The sequence below is a fragment of the Chelonoidis abingdonii genome, chromosome 2, assembly GCF_003597395.2.
Source record: "Chelonoidis abingdonii isolate Lonesome George chromosome 2, CheloAbing_2.0, whole genome shotgun sequence".
NCBI lineage: Eukaryota > Metazoa > Chordata > Testudines > Testudinidae > Chelonoidis > Chelonoidis abingdonii.
This window is the reverse complement of record NC_133770.1, coordinates 129,484,389-129,510,554: the sequence shown is the minus strand read 5'-3', so window position 1 is coordinate 129,510,554 and position 26,166 is coordinate 129,484,389. Positions and strand designations below refer to the sequence as shown.

Genomic DNA, 26,166 nt, shown 5'->3' with positions numbered 1-26,166 from the left:
GAAAGCCTTTCTATTATTTTGCCGAGAATAAATATCAATACCTACCCAGCCTACAGATCCCAGGATATCCCATTTATTCTTTGTAAAAACAGTCACAACATTAGCTTCTTTCTAGTCCTCTGGATCTTCCCATGTACTCCAAAATGTGTTAAACATCAGCATCAGTGGGGTATGGCAGCTACTCTTTAATCCCAATATAAACCACCATTTTAACTCTGATCTTTAAACCAAAGAAAAAGTAGCAGGTGGCTTGCAAGCACTTCCTTTGTGAACATAGTACACATTTGCTACCTAGTGGCTACAAGTAAATTCTGAGAAATTCTGATACATAATGCGAAATCTACAGTATTACAGCATCTTTATACCTTTGCTATCTAGTTTTATAGTTACCAGTATTTTTAATAGTTATTATATTTTCATTTTTCCCCTGATCTCACCCTTCTAAACAAGCCCAACTGAAAAAGAAGGAAAATAATTTTTGCACATCAGAGAACTGAAATAAGATTAGTAAAACTGTATTGATGTTGCCTTCTTCCTAGTAGCCACTGTGAATCTCCAAAATCTTATAAAACTTTTCTGATCTTTTTCCTTTGCAATTTATTCAGTTATTTTTAACTGTAAGTGGTTTCTGACTTACAGTAAACAGCAAGATGTTTTAAAAATGTGTACATTTTCATTTGAAAGAAACAGAATTTATTATGTGGATAAACAGCTTCCACTGCAAGACAATTCATGTTTTTATAGATTCTAATCTAAATTAAATGAAAACTGCATTTCAAAGTAAAGTCAAGTAACACATCCCATCTAATGAAAGTTAGTTAAGAAGGTTATATCCTTAGTTTCAATTGAAAGATTTTCAGTTGACAGAGCAGAATGGCAAAGATTGATGTTATTTTTCATAAACTCATTTACCTGCCCTCAATCTCCAATATGTTGTTATGGATCATTTGCAGAAAAAAAGCAAACAGGCTGGAGCTTGTTTCGTTTAAAGAAAGGCTCTAAAAATTTAAAAAAGGAAAAAAGATATTATCCTAATGAATAAGGAAGAACAAGTTGAAAAGATGCATTTTTTACTTTAAGCATATTTTCAGTCTCAATTCAAAGTATCAAAAACTCAATAAACCAAAAATTTAGATTCTGTATTTAAAAATGCACTACACACAAACACATTTGGAAACAGATCAGAATTCACAATTTGTTCGACACTTACATTTTTAGCAAATAGGCAGTTTTTTTTAAATGGTGAGAGGTGGCAAGAAAGCCAGGTAAAAACATCTGACTGTGATTTTAAAATGCATACGGTGACTTATTACAATAAAATGTGATATATAACATCCTAGTAACTTCATTGTTTTACACATGATCATTTATAATATTCTATAGCATACTACCAGAATCTGTCATGCTCTTCATGTTCTGCATCTGGGTCTGTCTGCACGTGGATTTTTTTGTCTTCCAGGAATGCGGCAAAGGAATGCTGATGTTTGCCTGATACTTATGGGCAGTCCTTTTCTTTTAATAATATAAACAAAAACTTTGTATAGTGATAGCAACAAGTCACATCACACCAACCCAAAACTTCAAAATTATGCAAATTGAAAGTTAAGGGGAAAGCGTCCTGAATACACTGAAAGTTTCACATAGTCCAGGACACCCCAACACTCCATGAGGCTTTCACTTCTATCAAATACAAAAAAGGAATACTGAAAGCATTCCTTAACAGGGGGACCTCAGCAGCATTAAGACAAAATAACTTCCTAAATGCATGGATTGTGTAACAATCAGATGCACTGATCTTCTGATACAAAAGTATACAAGATCACAGTTAACTTTTTGCACAACGATACAAGTCTAATGAAGTTGGGAATACATATGGCTTCTTGGTATGTATTAGATACTCCTTAAGAAGTTCTGCACCACTGCACAATGTATAAAATTAACATTGTGCACACAGAATTTCCTTTCCCCCACAGAAATTGGCTACAGTGCTGCTGGCCACCACTAGGGGCCACTGAACCCAGCAAAGCCCAGCTCGCACATAGAAGACACTGACAGGGGAGGAAACTAGTGAGTTCCTGACAGCTGGAGTTCCCAGCATGCCCTGAGGGAAGGAGAGGGTGGTGCACAGGAAACACCATGTAAGCCTGGGACCAAGCATCAGGCTGTTTCTCCCTCTGGATTCCTGGGCTTGGGTGGAGGGGGTGGGGGGAGGTGCCTGGGCTAGGAGGGCCACAACTGGGGTCTGGGGGAGAGGAGGTGAAGGTATTTGGGCAAGGGGGGTCCTGTGGCTGGGCTGGGGATGTAGGTATCTGACCAAGGGAGGGCCCCACAGCTGGGCTCGGAGGGTGGGGGGAAGGAGGGGTGCAAGTGTCCGGGCCAGGGGGTCCCACAGCTGGGCTCTAGAGGGAGGAACGTGGTAGAGAAACAGGAACTAGGTTGTCATAGGGGTTTCTTTAACTCTCTACTCCTGGGGGAATTTGTGCGCGTGTCAGTATTTTTACAGACATAATTGTTGACAGGTATTTTGAAATAAATTACCAAAATAACTGAAACTGGCGTGATTATGTGGTGTTATTTTAAAATATTGTGTGCAGAATTTTTAGGCGCAGAATGCCTCCAGGAAAAATAAGAGATGTAAGCAAAAGCCTGATGAGGTGTGTTGTTAGCAAAGTACAAATGACAAAGAATGCCAGTTACTTTTTCTTTAACTTCTGATTTTCATGCTTTTAAGGTTTTGGGTTGGCAGGGCAGAACTTGATGCAACCTTAAATGTCACAAATGAAGTTTTTATTTGTATTAATTTACTAATTCTTTTTATACAGTATTGGTGTACCTTCGTAGATAGCTCCCCAAGGTTAGGGAGGAGACGGGGGAGTTTGAAAGCAGAAGAGGAGTCCCTGGGAACAAGGAGGGCTGGGAGCAGCAGGAGAGATGGGAGTGGAGTGTGGAGGATTCGGACTAAAAGGAAGCTGGGGAGAATAGAGGTGGGAAGAATGGAGAAGGATGCATGGGGCTAAAGAGCTGAGGGCAGGAGAGGGAAAGGATTGGACATCTGGTACAACTGCGGATTGGGAAGCTGGAAAGAGGAAGAGAACTATGGTGTCAAGGGGTGGGGAGAAAGAGTTTCTCTCTGTTTGTCTCTATTGTGTGATAGTGATGATGAAATGCTAAGGGAAATTAGAGAGGCTATCAAAATTAGGAACCCAATAATAGTGGGGGATTTCAATTATCCCCATACTGACTGGGAACATTTCACTTCAGGACGAAATGCAGAGATAAAATTTCTCGATACTTTAAATGACTGCTTCATGGAGCAGCTGGTACGGGAACCCACAAGGGGAGAGGCAACTCTAGATTTAATCCTGAGTGGAGCACAGGAGCTGGTCCAAGAGGTAACTATAGCAGGACCGCTTGGAAATAGTGACCATAATACAATAGCATTCAACATCCCTGTGGGGGGAAGAACACCTCAACAGCCCAACACTGTGGCATTTAATTTCAAAAGAGGGAACTATACAAAAATGAGGGGGTTAGTTAAACGTTAAAAGGTACAGTGAATAAAGTGAAATCCCTGCAAGCTGCATGGGCCCTTTTTAAAGACACCATAATAGAGGCCCAACTTCAATGTCTACTCCAAACTAAGAATCACAGTAAAAGAACTAAAAAAGAGCTGCCGTGGCTTAACAACCATGTAAAAGAAGCAATGAGAGATAAAAAGACTTCCTTTAAAAAGTGGCAGTCAAATCCTAGTGAGGCAAATAGAAAGGAGCACAAACACTGCCAGCTTAAGTGTAAGAGCGTAATAAGAAAAGCCAAAGAGGAGTTTGAAGAACGGCTAGCCAAAAACTTCAAAGGTGGTAAAAGAGGGTTACTCACCATTGTAACTGTTGTTCTTCTAGATGTGTTGCTCATATCCATTCCAATTAGGTATGCGCGTGCCACATGCACATTCGTCAGAAGATTTTTACCCTAGCGACACCTGGCGGGTTGGCTGGGCACCGAATATATACCCCAGCCGACCCGTCCGCTCCTCAGTTCCTTCTTGCTGGCTACTCCGACAGAGGGGAAGGGGGGCAGGTTCTGGAATGGATATGAGCAACACATCTGGAAGAACAACAGTTACAACGGTGAGTAACCATCTTTTCTTCTTCGAGTGCTTGCTCATATCCATTCCAATTAGGTGAATCCCAAGACTTACCTAGGTGGTGGGGTCGGAGTGAGATACTGCAGAATGCAAAACTGCGGAGCCGAAGGCTGCATCGTCTCTGGATTGTTGCACCAGGGTTTAATGGGAAGTAAAGGTGTGCACTGAAGACCATGTAGCTGCTCGACATATCTCCTGAATAGGTACTCGAGCTAAGAAGATGGCCGACAAGGCCTGGTCCTGGTAGCATGTGCAGTAATCTGACCCAGAGAGGCCTGAGCTAGATCATAGCAAGTCATTACCCAGGATGAAATCCTCTGAGAAGAGATGGGTTGGCCTTTCATCTGGTCCGCCACTGCAACAAAGAGTTGAGGCATTTTGCGGAAGGGCTTCGTTCGGTCAATATAGAAGGTGAACGCCCTACGGACGTCGAGCGAATGCAACTGCTGGTCCCTACGAGATGTATGCGGTTTGGGGAAGAAAACCGGGAGGAATATGTCCTGGTTGAGATGAAAGGCTGAGACTACTTTAGGGAGGTACACCGGATGTGGACATAACTGCACCTTGTCCTTGTGGAACACCGTGTATGGTGGGTCCACCATCAGAGCCCGAAGCTCAGAGACTCTCCTAGCCGATGTGATGGCTACAAGGAAGGCTGTTTTCCATGATAAATATAGGAGTGAGCAGGTTGCCAATGGCTCAAATGTAGGGGACGTAAGTCTCGTGAGGACTAAATTGAGGTCCTAGGAAGGGACGGGGCGTCGTACTAGGGGGTATAGACCCTCCAAGCCTTTGAGGAACCTCGAGACCATAGGGTGGGAGAAGACGGAGTGAGTACCTTCTCCGGGGTAGAAAGTAGAAATAGCCGCCAAGTGCACTCGCAAAGATGAGATAGCGAGGCCTTGCTGCTTAAGATACCAGAGATAGTCCAAAATAGAGGGGATGGGAACCTCCATAGGTGCGACATTCAGCGTTTGGCACCAGCAGGAAAAGCGCTTCCACTTGGCCAAGTAAGGAGACTGAGGGGAAGGTTTTCTGCTACCCAGGAGTACCTCTTGCACCGGGGCAGAGCAACGTAACTCCGACTGGGTTAACCATGCAGGAGCCATGCCGTGAGATGAAGGGATTGCAGGTCTGGGTGGTGAAGCCTGCCGTGGTCCTGTGTTATCAGATCCTGATGAAGGGGCAGGGGGATCAGGTTGGCTATCGAGTGGTCCAGCAACGTGGTGTACCACTGTTGTCGGGGCCACGCAGGGGCGATCAGGATCAGGCGAACCCCATCCCTGTGAAGCTTTACGAGAACCCTGTGCACCATCGGGAAGGGGGGAAAGGCATAAAGCAGGTGGTTCGTCCAAGAGATTAGGAAGGCGTCCGATATTGAGCCCGGGGCGAGACCTTGGCAGGAGCAGAACCTCTGACACTTCCTGTTGTTGCGGGAGGCGAAGAGGTCTATGTGGGGAAAGCCCCACTTCTGGAAGATGGAATGTGTAATGTCTGGGCGAAGTGACCACTCGTGGGAGAGAAAGGACCTGCTGAGATGGTCTGCCAGGGTGTTCCGGACCCCTGGGAGGAAAGAGGCTATCAAGTCGATCGACTGGGCTATGCAAAATTCCCACAGTTGGATCGCCTCCTGACAAAGTGGGGAGGATCAAGTCCCTCCCTGCTTGTTTATGTAGTGCATTGCTGTTGTGTTGTCTGTAAGCACTACAACACAACGGCCCTGCAGATGATGTTGGAACATCTGGCACGTGAGGTGGACTGCTCTCAGCTCCTGGACGTTTATGTGCAACGCTAGCTCATGAGATGACCAGACGCCTTGCGTGCGATGATGGCCTAGATGTGCCTCCCAGCCGAGACACGATGCATCCGTTGTTAGGGATACTGAGGGCTGTCTCGGTTGGAACGGCATCCCTGCACACACCAGGGAAGGTGTTAGCCACCAGTTGAGGGAACCTCAAACGCTCTGAGGAACGGTGACGACCATGTCTATGGTGTCCCTGCCTGGGTGGTAAACTGAGGTGAGCCAGGCTTGAAAGGGACGCAGGCAAAGTTTGGCGTGCTTGGTTACAAAAGTGCATGCGGCCATGTGACTGAGAAGGCTGAGGCAGGTGCGAGCCGAGGTAGTCAGAAAGGTTCGGAGGCTTTCTATAATCAAAACTAGTGCCCGAAACCGGAGTAGTGGAAGGCAGGCTATTGCGAGTTTGGAGTCTAGAATGGCCCCAATGAATTCTATTCTTTGAGTGGGCACTAGAGTAGACTTCTCTAGATTGATCATCAGGCCCAACCGCTCGAATAGGTTCGTGATGATGGCAACACGCCTCATGACTTGGGCCTCGGAGGTCCCGCGAAAAAGCCAGTCATCTAGATAAGGAAAGATGTGTATTTGCCGACGATGGAGGAAGGCGGCCACTACAACCACGCACTTTGTAAACATGCGCGGGGAGGTAGAGAGGCCAAACGGAAGGACTGCAAATTGAAATGTTGATTGCGCACCATAAACCATAGGTACCATCTGTGTGGAGGGTAAATGGAGATGTGAAAGTATGCATCCTTCATGTCAAGAGCAGAGTACCAGTCTCTGGGATCCAGGGATGGGATGATGGTCCCCAGGGACACCGTGCGGAACTTCAACTTCTTCAGAAACATGTTGAGTCCGCGCCGGTCCAGGATGGGTCGGAGACCTCCTTTTGCCTTGGGGATTAGGAAATATCGGGAGTAAAATCCCTTGCCCCTGAATTCCTCCTGTACCTCCTCTATAGCTCCGATGGAAAGGAACGTACGAACCTCTTGCCAAAGGAATTGCTCGTGAGAGGGGTCCCTGAAGAGGGACGGAGAGGGAGCGAAATAAATTGGAAGTGGTATCCAAATTCCACCGTGCGTAGGATCCAACGATCTGAGGTTAATTGGGCCCACGCAGAAAGGAAGGAGGAAAGGCGGTTGGAAAACTGAAGTGGATCCTGGGGAAGGACTGGTGCTCTGCTCTCGGGTGCACCTTCAGAAGTTCGGTTTGGGCCCTGCTGATGGTTTGCCAGGACCATTATTCTGGCCCCCTTGGGAACCCGACTGCCGTCTACGGTTCCCGCGACCATGCCTTCTGCCAAAGTCTTGTCGTGGCCTGGATGTGGGGTAGGAGCGCTGAGGCTGGGTACTGAAGGACCTTCGCTGGGTTTGCAGAGTATGCATCCCAAGGGAACGCATGACAACGCGATTATCCTTGAGACTCTGGAGTCTAGTGTCCGTTTTCTGAGAGAAAAGGCCCTGTCCATCAAGTGGAAGGTCCTGGACAGTGTGTTGCAGCTCAGGCGGTCGGCCTGACACCTGCAGCCACGATATCCGCCTCATTGCAATTCCTGAGGCCACGGTTCTGGCCGCCAAATCAGCAGCATCGAGTGAGGCCTGCAGGGAAGTCCGTGCCACTTTCTTCCCTTCCTCCAGAAAGGCGTGGAATTCCTGGCGGGAGTCCTGTGGGACCAGTTCAGTGAACTTACCCACCGACTGCCAGGTATTATAGTTATATCTGCTGAGCAGGGCCTGTTGGTTAGCCACCCGCAGTAGGAGGCCTCAGGCAGAGTAGACTTTTCATCCCAGGAGGTCCATCCGTCTAGCCTCCCGTGATTTCGGGGCGGGGGCTTGCTGGCCGTGGCGCTCTCGTTCATTCACAGATTGAACGACCAGAGAGCATGGAGGAGGATGAGTGTATAAGTATTTGTACCCTTTAGAGGGTACCATGTATTTCCTTTCCACACCTCTGGCCATGGGAGGAATAGACGCCAGAGACTGCCAAATGGTGTCCGCTTTGGCTTGGATGGAACGGATGAATGGCAAAGCCATGCGAGTTGGCGCATCTGCTGACAGTATGTCTAAGACTGGATCTTCTGCCTCCGGGACTTCCTCCACCTGGAGGTTGATATTTAAGGTGACTCGCCTTAGAAGGTCCTGGTGGGCTCGGAGGTCAATCGGGGGCGGGCCCAATGAGGTGGTACTGGCCACTGTCTCGTCTGGTGACGAGGAGGATGACAGACCCGACACGACTGGTTCATGCAGTGACTCCTGTTCCTGAGGAACATCAGGGTCCGGGAACACCTGAGGGTCCTGCGCCAGAGCTGAGTCGTCTGTACCCGCTGGAGGAGGGCGACTAACAGTGGCCTCTGGTACGCGGTGTTCCGACGGGGCAGAACGAGATGGTATTGTAGGTTCGCCTTGGGCCTGATGATATGCCCAAGGAGTCCAGAAGGACCACTGAGGCGCTTGTTCTGGGCCCTGGGCCTCCTGGAGGACATGGCTATGCGGCTCTGAGTCCCCATATGCGGCGCTATCAGCGTGCGAAGACTCGGATGGATGCTGTGATGACCATGGCAGAGCAGAGAGCACGTGAGGAGGAGCCCTGTGTGCAGGGTACCGTACGTCGTGCCGCACAGGTGACCGGTACCGGGAGTCGTACTGGTGCCGAGAGGGTGACCGGGACCTACGACCAGCGCGGTGCCGGGAAGTCGACCGGGACCGTGAAGCTCTATGGTGAGAGCAGTTGGGGCGTGAACGGTGCCGGGAGCTGGACCACCGTCTCGAATATCGGTCCGGTGAGCGGGACCTGGAGCGGTGCCACGAGTACGACCAGTACCGAGAAGGAGATCGGTACCGGGACTGCGAGCGGCGCCTAGATCGGGACCGGTGGCGAGATCGAGAGCGCTGGTGAGACCTCGATCTTGACTGCAGGCTGCCTGTGGCATTGATGGAAGGTGGCCTGACCAGGGCAGGCTTCCCTGTTGATGTAAGAACCCGCACTGGCGGCGCCGGGGGTTGAGGCAGGGTGGACTCCGTTAGGGCAATGAGTTCCCTCGCCATTGAAAAGATCTCTGGCGTGGTGGGAATGATAAGCTCAACCGAGACGTGTGCCGGGGAGCTGTCATGCACCGGACTCGACAGCTCTTGCCTGGCCGGAATCAACGGTGCCGAGATTGCCGGTGCCACGGCAGTTGCTGGTGCCGGGCGGCTCGGTTTCGGCTGCTGCTCAGACTGCGGTGCATATGTTGGAGCCGCAGGAGCTTTTAGCTTTTTAGCACGCGGGGAGAGGGAGCGGTGCCGGGCTGGCTTCTGGGCCAATGACGGCTAGTGCCGGGGCGTCTTCGTGGTGCCGGCGCTCTCCGGTGCCGACAAGGCACTTCTCCCCGGCGCAGACTGTGAGGCACTCAGTGCCAAAGACGGAGGAGTGAGGGCTGCCTCCATTAGGAGCTGCTTAAGGTGAAAGTCCCACTCCTTTTTTGTCCGCGGCTTGAACGACTTGCACTTATCTGCAAGATGGGATTCCCCCAGGCACTTTAGGCAGGAGTCGTGAAGGTCTCCCATTGGCATCGGCCACTGGCAGGCCGAGCACGGTTTGAAACCCGGTGAACCAGGCATGGGCCTGGGCACCGGAAGAGGGGAAGGGGCTAATCCCCTGTCCTCTGAACTATATACACTAACTATGTTTACGAAAAGGTATTAAAAGTATTAACTACAACTATAAAACTAAACTATATACACAATAAGTACTAGAACGAGTGAACAGCTAGGGAAGTGGAGATCAGCTAAGACGCACTCCACTGTTCCAACGACCGACATGGGCGGTAAGAAAGAACTGAGGAGCGGACGGGTTGGCTGGGGTATATATTCGGTGCCATAACGGCGCCACGCCAGGAGGCACCCAGCCGACCCGCCGGGTATTGCTAGGGTAAAAATCTTCCAACGAACATGCACACAGCGCGCGCACACCTAATTGGAATGGATATGAGCAAGCACTCGAAGAAAAATAAAATGTTTTTTAAGTACATCAGAAGCAGGAAGCCTGCTAAACAACCAGTGGGGCCCCTTGATGATCGAGATACAAAAGGAGCGCTTAAAGACGATAAAGTCATTGCGGAGAAACTAAATGGATTTTTTGCTTTCAGTCTTCACGGCTGAGGAGTTAGGGAGATTTCCAACTGAGGCGTTTTGTAGTGACAAATCTGAGAACTGCACAATTGAAGTGTCACTAGAGGAGGTTTGAATTAATTGATAACTCAACATAAAAGTCACCGGGACCAGATGCATTCACCAGAGTTCTGAAGAACTCAATGTGAAGTTGCAGAACTATTAACTAGTTTTGTAAGCGTCTTTAATTGGCTTGGTACCCAATGACTGGAAGTTAGCTATTTAAAAAGGGTTTAGAGTAGATCCGCAATTACAGACCAGTAGTTTAACGTCGGTTACCGGCAAATGTCAACAATAGTTAAGAATAAATTGTCGACACATAGAAAAAACAAACTGTTGAGCAATAGTCAACATGGTTTCTGTAAGGAAATGGTCTTACTAATCTATTGGAGTTCTTTGAAGCGTCAACAAATGTGGACAAGAGGATCCGTGACATAGCGTACTTAGATTCCAAAGCTTGACAAGGTCCCTCCAAGGCTCCTTACGTAAATATACTGTCATGGCATAAAAGGGAATCCTTTCATGGCTTGAACTGGTTAAAAGATGGGAATAAGGGTAGGAATTAATGGTAATTCTCAGAATGGAGAGGGTAACTAGTGGTGTTCCCCAAGGGTCAGTCCTAGGACCATTCTATTCAATTTATTCACAAATATCTGGAGAAAGGGTAACAGTGAAGTGGGAAAGTTGCAGATGATACTAAACTACCAGTAGTTAGACCAAAGCAGATTGTGAAGAATTCAAAAGATCTCACAAAACAAGTGATTGGGCAACAAAAGTCAAATGAAAATTTAATGTGGATAATGTAAATAATGCACATTGGAAAAATAACCCAACTCTACATACAATATGATGGGGCTAATTTAGCTACCAATGAGTCAGGAAAAAGATTCTGGTGTCATTCGGGATAGTTCTCCGAAGATGTCCACGCAGTGCACAGAGGCAGTCGAAAAGGCACAGGATGTTAGGATCATTTAAAAAGGGATAGAATAAGACTGAGAATATATTATTGCCCTATATAATCCATGTGCGCCCACATCAATACTGTTGTACAGATGTTGTCTCTCACCTCAAAAAGATATTCTAGCACTAGAAAAGGTTCAGAGAAGGCAACTAAATGATTAGGGTTTGGAGAGGATCCCATGAGGAAAGATTAAAGAGCTAGGCTCTTCAGCTTGGAAAGAGAGGATAGGAGGGATATGATAGAGATATATATAATCATGTAGTGACATGGAGAAGTGAATAAGGAAAAAGTATTTACTTATTCCCATAATACAAGACTGGGCATCAAATGAAATTAATGGGTAGCAGGTTTAAACAAATAAGGGAAGTTTTCTTCACACAGTGCACAGTCAACTTGTGCAACTCCTACCTGAGAGTTGTGAGAGCGAGGACTATAAGCAATGTTTTAAAGGGAACTGGATAAATTCATGGTGGCTATCCATAAATGGCTATAGTCAGGAAGAGTAAAGAATGTGTCCTAGCTCTGTGCATCAGAGGATGGAGATGGATGGCAGGAGAGAGATCACTTGATCATTGCCTGTTAGGTTCACTCCCTCTGGGGCACCTGGCATTGGCCACTGTCGGTAGACAGATACTGGGCTAGATGGACCTTTGGTCTGACCCAGTACGGCCGTTCTTATGTTATGTTCTTATGTAGCACTATGTTGACATGGGTTGCTTCCTAAGCAAAATAAAATCATCATACCTTTAATGCCACACTTTCAAAGAACATTATTCTTAAAAATCACAACAGAGAAAAACATAAATTTAGTATTTTTGTAAATTATAGATATATAGTAATCTACATCAGAGGTTTACTGTAGAATTTCCATGTATATAAAAGTGATACATTAGGGATCCAACATCAAAAAACAACCATGTTTAATTCCAAAATATTTTAAATACATCACATCCCTAAAAATTCCAATTGCACAGAAAATTAAGTCCCTGAACACTCTATTTTGTACGGTTTTTCTGGCATAAAATATTTAGCATATTTCCAATCTTTTCCCGTTATTCTCTGGTATACAACCTGAACTATGGCTTTGTTATCACTCTACCATAATTCTGTGGTTTAATTTATGCGACAGGTAACCAGAGCAGAGGATGACCACCTATACATTTATAAGTCTGAAGGGGGAAAAAATACTTCCCTCCACCACAAAAAATCGCTTTATGTTATCCTTGCGCATGGCAGTCAATTATGAGTACCATGTTCTATTTGATAGTGATACAATTTTGATAAACAAAGATCAATGGAAGGAGTTGCACAAGACCACATAAAAGGAGAATATGACTTTCTATTTACCTTTTAATTTCAAATTATGCTGGAAAGGAACTTTTCAGCTAGTTTCAACCTGTCCTCTAAACTTGCAGGCATAAATCCAAATCAGGTAATTCAGTAACTAGTGGATTGTAGGTTTACCTGTAATGTAGGTTTAGAGACTGCAGCACCAAGTTTGGTTTAGAACAGGCAAGTGTATAGTGTAATTGGTTAAAAACAGTTTTGAATTCATTTAAGGGTGAAAAATATTTAAACTTGGAACAAACTAATATTATAGTTTGGAAAAAACAAAATCAATGAAAAAGTAAAATTAGTTTTGTTGCTTAGCATTCTGTAATTTTTCATTTCTCATAACAAACACATCTCAGGTCTGGCCATCTAAGGATAGGCTATCACACTTGTTTCCACTGATCAAGAGGTAGGTTCCAACAATTCATCATGAAGATGTTTATTCTTTGTTCTGTCAGTTCCCTCTACTGGAACATGGATGGTATAGGCAGAGCGAGCCCTGAAAAAGTTTTGTTCATCAGGGATCTAAACCATTTGCCCTGAGAGGGCAGGAAGTGTCACGCTGTGTGGAGTGGCTCACAACTGAGAATGCCAACCTCAGGGCAGACTGTCAAAAAGCAGGGCAGAAACTCCAAATTGGCTGTATATTCTGTAATTAGATTTCACCAACTCAGTACCAAGTGTGAGCTCCTAAAGCACTATAACAGTCTTACCGTGGAGTCACAGACAGTCCCCTTGGGTATTACAGTCTAGCTTGACACCCAGGCAAGCTGGCCTATGTGACAGATGGTCACTTTACACCAAAAATCACAACAATATCCAGATTACTCCCAGTGTCAAAGGACCAGTCACCACAAGTCAGTCGTACACAGCTCTCAAATCAAAGACAACACCTGTAGCCAATCCTGTAATAAACTACTTAAAGATTTATTAACTAAGAAATGAGAGTTATTTACAAGGTTAAAACAGGAAACACACACACACAAATGAGTTACAGTCTAAGATTTAAGAAGATAATATGGAGCTGCTTATTAATGCAATCAATGTCTTTGTCATTTGATGGAACACAATGCCTCATTTACCTTCAGTGAGGCATCTTATCTGCAGGACAAATACTTTACTTCAGTGCTTCTTTTCCTGTTTGGTGAGTTACACAATTACAGAGGTTTACAATGCAAACACTTAATATAACTTTATACCAGAGACTACGCATATTATAAGTAGGATTAATAAATGCAGCATCCTACAAGTATTCCATAAAGTCTAAACATTGAACATATTCCTATAAACACTAATATCTATCTATTTTAACTATACTAACCCATATGTATGCCAAACTGGTTTCCAGCTACGCATTCGTCAGCGTTCATTGAGGCCTGGGGCCCTCGCATGAGCTGACACCTGCTCTACCGGCATCACAAAAAGGATGTGTGTTCAGTGTATGTCGCAAAGTGCAAGGATCTGTCATGTTGTCTGAGTTTTTGTGAATTCCACAGATCCTAAGATAGCATATCCTGAAAGTGAGCTTTCCAGTCGAACATGCATGAGTCTTTTGTGACCAGCGCAATTGGAGTTGGATGGCTGAATAATATTCCTGCTAATTCATTCTCTGTAGGCTTCCACCAAGAGAGTTTTTGCAACACCTCTGATGGGATAGTCATATGCCTCTGCTCTGTCCTTGTTTGGGATGTGCACTTGTGCCAGCTAATGTTGTAAAGCTCTCTGGTAAAGCCTTGCATGGAGTATCAAACGTAGAGATCATGATCATGCACCTGACAAATCTGAGGGTGAAACTTGTTTTTTGGCATAGCTGATGCTAAAAGAGCTGTACAGTTTATAGTATCTGAAGAAATCACTCTTCTGGGAGGAAAACTCTTCCTATGGTCAATATTTTCTTTTGATACAGGACCAGGTGTGATTTTTCCAGCTGGTTTCCAATCCTAGCACATGAAACCAGTGACAAATTAGAGCTATTGAGTGAAGGAGCTCCTGACATGAACTGGCCTTGAGGAACCTGTCATCCAAGCAGGCAAACACAGTGCACCCCTTGTTTTCTCAGATGTGCTGATGTTACTGCCAGACACTGTGAACATTCTAAGCACAGTTGATAGGCCACAGAGGATAAATGTGCATTGCAAGTGTTTGTTCTCAATGTAGAAACACAGGTATTTTTTGCAGATAATGCCTATCTGGAAGTAAGAAACTTTGAAATCGAGAGCTGAAGACCCATCTTCTTGGACAGGGAGGGGATGGTTATATCTACAAAGAGCATTCTGAACTTACAGGATCTTTACATACTTGTTCCGTCTTCTCATGTATAGGATTGAGTAGAGGCAGTTTCATTTCTTGTGGATCACAAAGTATTGAGTAGAAGCTCTTCCTCAGAAACTTCCGAGGAACCTCCTCTCTTGCTCCCTTGGATTGGAGGCAGCTGACAACTCTTCAAGAAGAGGTCTCATGAAAAGGATCCTGGAAAAGGACTGGGAAAGGCGAGGTTAGGAGATGTTCAGGTGATAAATTCAATGGAGTAACTCTGACATACTCAGTGATACAATGTGATCTCATACAAGGCTTTGCAGATGACCCCTAAACACACACACAATAAAGAGGCTGTAGAGGAAGGGTATAGTGTGTAGTATGCTGATATGTGGCTCTCAATCATAATGTCAAACCTGCAAGTTAGAGGCAAATGCAGCAATGTGGGTGGAGTCAATGCAGTGGGTCTTCTGCTTCCTTGCTATTTCAGAGAATAAACTAGGTGAGATGCTAGCCATGGCTTTCTTTAAGGTGCAAACGCACATCTGGTTGACAAAGCTAGTCTGTATTATCTGAAGGAAGTGTACAATGGTGGGTCCTTGAGAAGGCTGAGCTGAGCCAAAAGGACCTTATGGTGCTCCTCAGAGTCTTGTAAATTCTCTCACTGAAAATGTCTTTTTCATCAAAAGGCAAATCCTTTATTAGGCCATGCACCTCAGGAGTAAGGCCTCATGTTCTCAACCAGAAGTGTCTCTTTAGAGGAGATCCCAGCAGGCAGAAGTGTCATAAGCTGGCTGAAGTCCGTGAAGGCTCAGAGGCTGCAATCTTTCCTTCTGAGGCTAGATCTTTCACCAGCTATTTCTTTTCCCTCAGGGACCAAATCCAAGATGGGCAATGTAGCTTCCCACAGGCCATATTGGTAATGTCCTAGCTTTCCTTGATAATATGCAGACCTAGAGAAACATGCCTTAATGCTGACACTGTTCAGTCTGCATCCTCTCTCAGTCACAGAAGAGGAGTGAGATTTCTCAACAGCTGCTGCAACCATCAGGAACTTAGCATTGGAGTGGTAAGGAAAGAAGGAAAAGTCCTGAATAGCAACCAGATACAGCCTATTGTATCTACTGAAGGCTGCTGATGGTGACGATGAGGGTGTAAAGCCAGACATTTCCAGCTGATTCAAATAGACACAGTAAGCAGGTAGGAAATTTTAACCTTCAGTTTTTGGCCAAAAGATGTGAAATAAAGGACCAAGTTTTCAGTTGGCGCCTCAGCAGTGTACAGCTGAGTCTATTCCCCATCCTGTTCAGCTGTTCTTGAAGCTAGTGGAATTCACCTGGTGGGGATGTAATGTTCTCATCCGGTGATGTTCCACTAGTCTGAATGTAATCTGCAGGGATATCATCTTAATCATTCATGTAAACATCTCCATGGTATCCAGGTTTGTAGGCCTCTGGTTATCTGGAGCTGCAAGTAGCAGTGTTGGTAGCAGTAGCAAAACTGGTGCCAGAGCCAACAGGATCTAGGCAAGACCACTGGTTGCTCAGGCAGTAGCACAGGCTGAGAGGTGGTGCTGGCAGGGCCAGGTTTGGTGCCAGCAGGGTTGGACATTGTGACAAAGGTGCCAGGAGCTGAGGGGGAAGGGTAGTGAATGTGACCAAGCATGGTAAGCATACTGATTATGATGTCAGCTATGATATTATTCAGTAACTGGAATCTATCCTGGGACAGGTACACTCTTGCAGCAATAGAATTCAAGGTTGCCCTGATGAAGTACAGAGATTGTAGGGGTGAAAACAGATTTATCAGTGTTTATGGTGGCACCTAGTGAAGAAAGGAGACATAGCATCATGAAAGTTGACACAAAGGCTTCCTAGCAGGACTTGGTGACAAGGAGCTAATCGTTGAGGTAGGGGAAGACAATGAGATGATCACATCTGACATGGGCTGCTGCTACAGAGAATATCTTGGAAAAGATTCTGGGGGCAGTCACTATTCTAAAGGGGAGTTTTCTGTACTGAAAATGATTAGAGCCCACCATGAATCTAAGAAAGTCTCTCTGGTAGGATGAATGTGGATGTGAAAGTAGGAATCATTCACATCAAGAGCCGTGAACCACATGCCCTTTTCTAAAGGTAGGATTATAGCTGCCAACATGACCATTCAAAATGTGGGTCTGCGAATGAAGCAGTTAAGATGACAGAGGTCAATGATTGGTCTTCAACTGCCCTTTTTGGGTACCAGGAAGTACATTGAGTAAAACCCACTTAGTTGGTATTGAGAAGAGACGTGTTCTGTTGCTCCTTGCTGCAATAAGGGAGTTCACCTATTGTTTGAAAATACTCTTGTGAGAATGGTCCTGAAGGGGTGGGGGAATGGTGAGGGGGATTTTGGAGGAGGCAGGGATGCAAACACTATTGTGTGACCAGAGTGGATGACATTCAGCACCCACTTGTCTGTTGTTATCGGACTCCAAGTGTTGAAAAAGAGTGCTAGATGACCCTCAAATGGTGTATGAAGGTCAGGAATTTTTGGGCTTAAATGTTTTGTGGCTCTTGAGCTCCCATCGAAAATAATGTCAAGTGGGTGACTGAAATTGAGATGCAGATCCTGTTGCAGATGGTGCAGTGAAGAGGGATTGTTGAACCATCAGTCTCTTCCATGGTAGTTCATAGGACCTCTGATGGAAAAACTGCTAAGTCATATGTCTAGAGCTGAACAACGGGTGGTGAAACTTCCTCTTAGGGCAGCAGTGTATATCCTCAGTGAGCAGAGGGTAGTCTTGGAGTCCTTCAGAGTATGGAGGGACTCGTCCTTCTTCTGGTTGAAGAGCTGCAATTCACCAAAGATGAGGTATTTGATGGCACTCTGGCCCCTCTTAGGGAATCCTGACACATGGAGCCATGATTCCCTGTGCATGACAATGGCAGTAGCCATAAATCTAGAAGAGCTATCAGCAGCATCGACTGCAGATTGGAGTGCAGTTCTGGCTATCAGTTTGCCTACATCTATCAGACTTCTGTCCTGCTGCAGAAAGCTGTCAGTAAAGTCCAGAAGGAGAGATAGCTCAGTGGTTTGATCATTGGCCTACTAAACCCAGGGTTGTGAGGTCAATTCTCGAGGGGAACATTTAGGGATCTGGGGCAAAAATCTGTCTGGGGATTGGTCCTGCTTTAAGCATAGGGTTGGATTAGATGACCTCCTGAGATCTCTTCCAACCATGATATTTTATGATTCTATGAAATTTGGTCTAATTCAGGAAATTGTATTTAGCAATTAGCACCTGATAATTGGCTATCCTGAACTGGAGGCTGGATGATGAGATGATCTTTCTCACTAGCAGATCCAGACATTTGCCCTCTTTGTCAGCAGGAGTAGACAGGGGATGTTGCTATCTAGCTTTTAGAAGCGGCATGGACTACCCGTGAGTTGGGAACAGGGTGAGAAAGCAAACATTCCCCTCCTTTGGCTGGCACATTACACTTCTCCGCTCTTTTGGGGGTAGGAGTGCAGGGGGAAAGTGTGTGCCAAACCGTCCTCACTCCCCCCAGTATGGCTTCATTAACGTGGAGAGCTATTCTGTTGGGTCTGGATGAGTGGAGAATGTTTAAGAGTTGTGCTCGGAGTCCTGGAACTCCTCAAGAGGAATCTGCAGCTCTCCAGCAACTCTGGGGAGAAGGTTCTGGAACTACCTGAAATCTTTTTGGAGGGGAGAGGAGACGAAGGAGTCACCTCTTCATCCAACGATGAAGATGGCAATCTTTCTGGTTCCAGCTGAACTTTCTGATCCATAGTGTAATGTTCCTCCTCCTCCTCCACTGGATCTGGGAGTAGATCTGAGAATCCCACTAGAGGAAAAGCAAGGGGTAACTCCCTCACAGATTTGATCAAAACTGCAAGGGAATACTGGTCCCAAGACCCCCAGCACAACCAGTAGGAGAGGGTCAATACGTGGCCACAGGAGCCCCCATTGCATGGATACCAGTGGCTAAGTTAGATGAGGTAGAGGTTGGTCACAAACTGCTGCAGGTCTTTTGGGCAGTGGAGGACACAGAGGATAGGGGAAGAAAGGTTCATTGCATGGTTCAGAATCTCCGAATGAAGAGAAGGCTGATTCCAGTTCCAGTAGCAGTACCATTAGTGCCATTGGAGGGGAAATGTATTCCACATATGGGACCAGTGATACCTCCGAAGGAATCAACCACTGGAAGGAGTTTGATATTATCTCCCTGGAGACTGAGGCACCCAATGCAGGAGGTAATTCTGGATTCAGGAGAGCAAAAATGTCCTGTGAGGTGCAGCGGAGAGAAGGAAGCGGAGCGGTGATCCATCTGCTCACCCTTTATCCCTCAGATGCAGACATGAGGTAAGTCAGGGCACATGCACGGACCAACAGACAGTGCTTTCAAATTCTCTGGCTCCAGACACATGGTGCAAATGCATAACTCAGTGAAATACAATAGGGACCATTACTCAAAGAAGAACAGAGACTAAGGTCTTTTGGAATGGGATACAAACAGACCCTTCACCCCATTCCCTGGGGCAGATACCATCTGTACTTGCTCAAATATTTTCTGCTTGAATTTCCATTCTTCTCTTTCCAGTAACCCAGTAAACTTGCATTGCCCTCTACATAAGCAGGCCTGATCAAACGGCCCTGTCTGCTACATGACCCAGAATCCAACTGGTTTTGATACTTAAAATTAACAGGTTAGAACAAAACAAAAGAAATCTAACTAAGCAGCCATGGCTAATATGGCACATTACATTTAGTGCATGTTGCAAAAACCTTGGAATTATGTGACACTGCTCACCATGAGTGCTATCCCTCCTCAGAGTCCCCACCAGGCCACTACAATCAGAGCAGCAATCCCCAATTTATTTAAATATGAAATTTAATTTACTCTGGCCTAAAATTTTCAACTTTGGGGTGGAAATGAAGATATTTGAAGATGAAGGACCTCTTTGAAATGTACTAGGAAGGACCTTCTGGTGGCTGATGTTGAAACCTTGTTGTTCAAAAATCTGACAGTCTGCTGTATATGAAGCATTAAGACGTTGAATGATGAAACTTGCTAAAAGGTCATCCAATTACATTGTATACTTGCATGCCTGCTTCAGTTTTGCTCCTAGTGCAGAAGAAAGACCTAGGGCCATTACTTGGAATAGTGCTGGACAGAAGCATAGGATGTATGGCTGTATAAGCATGTTGATAAATGAAGCAGAGAAAGGCTATGTCTACACTACATCAGAGTCTGGACTACAGGGGTGTGAAACGCAGCATGCGCAAAAGTGGTGCGCTGTAACTGCCCCATATGGATGCTGCTGCTGCTGCCGCCGCCAACTGAAAGGTGCCTGGTTTGTGTTAACATAGTCCTAAAAGGACCACATTATCATGAACTAAGCACTTTTTAGTTCACGCCACAGCCTCCACATGGGGCAGTTACAGCGCACTACTTTGGTGTGTACTGCAATTCACAACCCAGCAGAGTAAGAAATACAGGGTCACGCAGACAAGCCCAAAGTCAGAGTACTACACTCCTGGAGCAGGACAGCTGACACTTCAAGCAAAACTAAAGAGTGTGATTACTGACAAATTTAAAGTAGAGATCCAGAAACAGCTGGAAACCTCTGATATAGTCATAGATTATTAGGGTTGGAAGGGACCTCAGGAGATCATCTAGTCCAACCTCCTGCTCAAAGCAGGACCAATCCCAAAACGGCCCCCTCAAGGACTGACCTCACAACCCTGGGTTTAACAGGCCAATACTCAAACCACTGAGCTATCCCTCCCCCTTGGTGAGCACAAGGAATTTGGAAATAAGAGCCTCTGTTTGTGGTGGTGACTATAATATATACTCTCTAAACAGAAGTTTCTGCGGGAACAGATTACAGATTTTAAAGGAGTTTATAAAAGGAGCATTCTGAAACTCCATGAGCCATCCCTCTTCTTTTTCAGAGCCCATTTGTTGGTTAGGTAACTGTCACCGAAAGAGAAAAAGGGTTTAATCCTTAGTAAATAGACTCCTGGATTGGCAAGATATCATTATCTAGTGGAAAAAGCCTGAATGAAGTTCTGGGTCCCCACTGGAACAAAATTAGGTAAAGAACTGAAGAGTTTACCAAGCCTGAAAATTCCAAGTTGTGGTGCTGTAGCCTTAAGCTTCCCAGTAATTCCCAGAATGTGTGAGGATATTGCCTTATTGAGAGCTGATAATTTCTTTATAATCATAGAATCACAGAATACCAGGGTTGGAAGAGACCTCAGGAAGTCATCTAGTCCAAACCCCTGCTCAAAGCAGGACCAATCCCCAACTAAATCATCCCAACCAGGGCTTTGTCAAGTCTGACCTTAAAAACCTCTAAGGAAGGAGATTCCACCACCTCCCTAGGTAACCCATTCCAGTGCTTCACCACCCTCCTAGTGAAAATTTTTTTCTAATATCCAACCTAAACCTCCCCCACTGCAACTTGAGACCATTACTCCTTGTTCTGTCATCTGCTACCACTGAGAACAGTCTAGATCCATCCTCTTTGGAACCTCTTTCAGGTAGTTGAAAGCAGCTATCAAATTCCCCCTCATTCTTCTCTTCTGCAGACTAAACCACCCCAGTTCCCTCAGCTTCTTGAGTATTGCGTTCCGCCCTATCATTTTTTGCCTCCGCTGACCTTCCATTTTCACATCTCTTGTTAGTGGGTCCCAAACTACACCATACTCAGATAGGCCTCACAATGTCAAACAGAGGGGAATAATCATCTCCCTTGATGTGCTGGCAATGCCCCTGCTTATACAGCCCAAAATGCCATTAGCCTTCTTGGCAACAAGGGCACACTGTTGACCAGTTTCTCGTCCACTGTAACCTCTAGGTCCTTCTCTGCAGAACTGCTGCCTAGCCACTCAGTCCCTAGTCTGTAGCAGTGCATAGGATTCTGAACTTGTCCTTGTTGAATGTCATCAGATTTCTTTTGGCCTGATCCTTTAATTTGTCTAGGTCCTTTTACTCTTTAAAGGAATTCTATTAACTTCATCTCACTAAAAGCAGCTTCAATGAGATTTGCCTCTGGAAGTGGTATCCAGATAACCCTCCAAGATAAGATTCTACATAAAGAAGTATTGCAAAAAAGAACAGAAAATCTGGTAGTCTTATAAGGCTACATTTTGGAAGCACTGGTTGCAACCTTGTAGCTAAAGCTGAGTTCTATTTTGCATATAAGGCAAGGATTAAACCTCTTTGCTTTGCATAAAAAATAGTATGCAGTATTAAACTTGGAGCAGCTGATATGAGATTTGATTAATAGAGAATTCAAGGAAGGTAACATAATGCCAATGAACAGGGGTATATGGAAAACAGACCCTGTCAAACTAATTTGGTATTTTTAATTTTTTTTAATGAGATAACAAGTTTGATTGACAAAGGTAATTGTGTTGATGTAATATACTCAGTCTTCTGTAAGGTATTTGACTTGGTACTGCATGACATTTTGAATAAAAATACTGGAATTATATAAAATTAGTATCACATTGAATAGATTAAAAGCTGGCTAAATGATAGGTCTCAATTTAACTGTAAATGGGGAAGCATCATTGAGTGGGTGTGCGCCTAGTGGGGTCATGCACGGATCTGTTTTTGACCCTATGCTATTTAAACATTTGTATTAATGACCTAAAAGAAAAAATTAAATCATCAATGATCAAGTTTGCAGATGACAAAAATTGGAGGATTGGTAAATAATGAAGAGAACCAGAAATACAGAGCAATCTCAATTGGTTGGTAAACTGGACGCAAACAGTATGTATTTTAATATACCTGTAAATGTATACATCTAGGAACGAAGAATGTAGGCTATACTTACATAATGGGGAACTCTACCCAGGGAAACAGAGACTCTGAAAAAGATTGAGGGGTCATGGTGGATAATCAGCTGACCATGAGTTCCCAGTATTACTCTGTAGCCAAAAAGGCTAATGTGATCCTTGGATGCACATAAACAGGGGAATCTCAAATAGAAGTAAAGAGGTTATTTTACCTCTGTATTTGGAATTAGTGTGATTGCTTCTGTAATATTGTGTCCGGTTCTGGCATCCACAATTCAGGAAAGATGTTGAAAAATTGGAGCGAATTCAGATAATAGTCTCTAGAATAATAAAAGGATTAGACAAGATGCCTGATTGTGATAGACTCAAAGAGCTCAATCTATTTAGCTTAAAAAGGTTAAGGGGTGAATTGATTACAATCAATAAGATGGGGAACAAATATTTAATAATAGGTTCTTCAATCTAGGAGAGAGAGGTGTAACACAATCCACTGGCTGAAATTTAAAGCTAGACAAAACTTAAACTGGAAATAAGACATAAGTGTTTAACAGTTACAGTCATTACACATACTGAGGGTTGTCATTTTTAAATTAAGATTGGATGTTTTTTCTAAAAGCTGTTCTAGGAATTATTTTGGGGACACTCTAAGGCCTGTGTTACACAGAAGGTCACATTAGATGATCACAATGGTCCCTTCTGGCTTGCAATCTATGAAACTTCCAGCATTTATTCTGAATATGAATGGAATATCTGAGAAATGACAGGCAAATCCTTTAGTTTATAAATTAAAATTAATGTAAAATTGGGTCCCCTTTGACACAAATGCTAAATTTTAGTCTTTGTTCCAAATTTTTTAAATAAGAGACACTTCAAAATTTCCACATAGACTATATCTGAAGCTTAGTCAAGACTTGATGGCTAAGTTATTATCAGCTGTTATATCTCAATGTTATGATTAAATAAGATGCAGACAGTTCCAGATCAACAGCTCGAATAACCCCTAAGTGAGGCCATTGTGATTAGAGCTGAGAGAAATTTTTTGACAAACCCTTTTTCACCAACAAAATGCAGATTTTGTGACACAAACATTTCATGAATGTTTTGTTGAATTGTTTATGTAAAAAACACAAATGCTGAAAAAGTCTGTTTTGTTTTGACATTTTCTAAATGAAACACATTGACTTTTAGTTCAAAATGACTTTTGGATTTTTAAAAAAACAAACAAACTGAAGGAGATTTCAAAACAAAAAATGCTCAAAATCTAAATGAAATATTGCACTTGAACTGAAATTTTAGATACTTCTTTAGAATTGCCAGTGAATAAAAAAAAATTAAAATCCATTCTTCACTCAGGTTTAATTGTGATATCACAATTTGCAAGCAACTATTTTTTTCATATCGACTCAGTAATACGAGGGAGATTAGACATGTGTCAAGAGTTCTCATTAGTAGATTACCTAGCGTAACTGTATTTTATATGAACAATCCATAGCGGCAAGGTAGTTTGGGTATCAGTGTTCCAATGGCATTGCACCCTCAGTTTCACTGCATTTCAGAGACATCAGGACTCAGCAATCAGGCTCCCCTGCTCCCCTCTTCAAATAGCAACAGTCTCAATAAGTCAATGCAAGTTAAAGGTCAGATTCACCAATATGCTTCAGATGCTTTACCTACACTGGTGATTCAAAGTAGCTGTAAACCTAGCATAACTGGTGCACACTGACTACTTTGGCATACCAGTGAATCAGCTTTTAAAAAGCTATTTTTTAAGAAAGAAATTGATTTAAGGCTAATATGATGTATTTTCAAATCATTAGAAATATCATATGGTAGAATTTTCTTTCTATTTTTTGTTTTGTATTCATGTATAAAAGTTTCCATGATAATAGTAATAATACAGGAAATTCCCAGACAAAAGACTATGTTAAAATGAATTAAAGCTGAGAGTATGTATCAGTAGTTTTAGAGTAAAAGTCATTAATTACAAGGATGACGGAATTATTGCTGACCCTCGCATTATAAACCCAGTAAAGTCAGAGCTAATGTTAAATTTAAGTTTCTTTTCAGTGTGTTAAGATAAGAAAAGCACCCAAACAACCTTGACTCTATCTTGTGTAGTAGGAAGAGAGCCTGAGACATAAGCTCTTGTATCAGAGGCCTGGTATGAGGCAGGAGCTGTTCACAGAATTTGGCAAGAAAAGGACTCATATCGCAGAAATACACATTCCTAAGAAGTCACAGAGTGCTCACACAAACACATCCCAATACCATGTGGTACCAGAACATACCGATATCAAGGATGGTATAGAAACATTCCCCAAGGGTAACAGAAACACACTTACCCCTCCTAAAAGATAAGGTCAGGATGACAGTATGTAATAGAGATGTTTTGATCAAACCAACATGTACAAGGTGATCGGTGATAACTAGCCACATTAGAGGGCAGTAACTAACTATGTCAGAGGGGTAGTACTCACTTGTTTGTATCAGGGTATAAAGATGTATCTCAGAGAGAGTATCTTTGTCTAGCCTAGAGAGGAACAGAAATTCCCGCTGTTCGCTGAGCTGGTCCATTGTTACAGGCATATATGTATTAGTGGTCCAGCAGAGTCTGTGGGATATTAGTATTGTCCTTCATCGACAATAAACCTGGCTGGGTGCCTTTGTCCCTTAACAGAGTTTGTGGTCATTGGGCAGTTTGCTCAAGGTTTGCCCTGCCAGCTGTCTGTGCAAGGCTGGGGCAGCACACAGAGGGAATACACACACCTAGCCAAACATCTAATCACACCTTGTAGGCATAGCCATAAATGTATGACAGTAAATGTTTACACTCCCCCACTACATCAGTTCAATTCCTCACCTCGGCCCTGACTTGTCATGATACCCCTAGTAGCTGCTTCTATGGGGACTGAACAAAGAAACATAAGATCTAAATGCACAAGTCCTACTCCTTCAGCTAAAGAACAAGGACCACACAAAACTCAGAGGAGAGAAGTTCTGGAACAGCCTTCCAAGGGGAGTAGTGGGGGCAAAAGACATATCTGGCTTCAAGACTAAGCTTGTTACATTTATGGAGGGGATAGTATAATGGGATAGCCAAATTTTGGCAATTAATTCATCTTTGATGACTAGTGGTAAATATGCACAATGGCTTGTGATGAGATGTTAGATGGGGTGGGATCTGAGTTATTACAGAGAAATCTTTTCTGGGTGTCTGGCTGGTGAGTCTTGCCCACATGCTCAGGGTTTAGCTGATCGCCATATTTGGGGTCAGGGAGGAATTTTCCTCCAAGGTAGATTGGCAGAAGCCCTGGGGGGGTTTCGCCTTTCTCTGCAGTGTGAGGCACAGGTCACTTGATGGAAGATTCTCTGCATCTTGAAGTCTTTAAACCATGATTTGAGAACTTCAGTGGCTCAGATATAGGTTTGATACAGGAGTGGGTGAATGAGATTCTGTGGCCTGCATTGTGCAGGAGGTCAGACTAGATGATCATAGAATATCAGGGTTGGAAAGGCCCTCAGCAGGACCAATCTCCAACTAAATCATCCCAGCCAGGGCTTTGTCAAGCCTGACCTGACCTTAAAAACCTCTAAGGAAGGAGATTCCACCACACCCCTATATGGAAAACAGTGCTTCACTACCCTCCTAGTGAAAAAGTTCTTCCTAATATCCAACCTAAACCTCCCCCACTGCAACTTGAGACCATTACT

The 26,166-nt window shown here is 44.2% G+C and overlaps 1 protein-coding gene across 1 annotated transcript in view; it reads right to left on the bottom strand.

Annotated features, from left to right (window-relative positions):
* Positions 1-26,166, bottom strand: part of TERT (telomerase reverse transcriptase) — a 121,251-nt gene that overhangs the window by 60,299 nt on the left and 34,786 nt on the right. Inside the window, 1 exon segment of the mRNA XM_032766727.2 lies at positions 913-998. Coding sequence (XP_032622618.1) covers positions 913-998 — 86 coding nt within the window.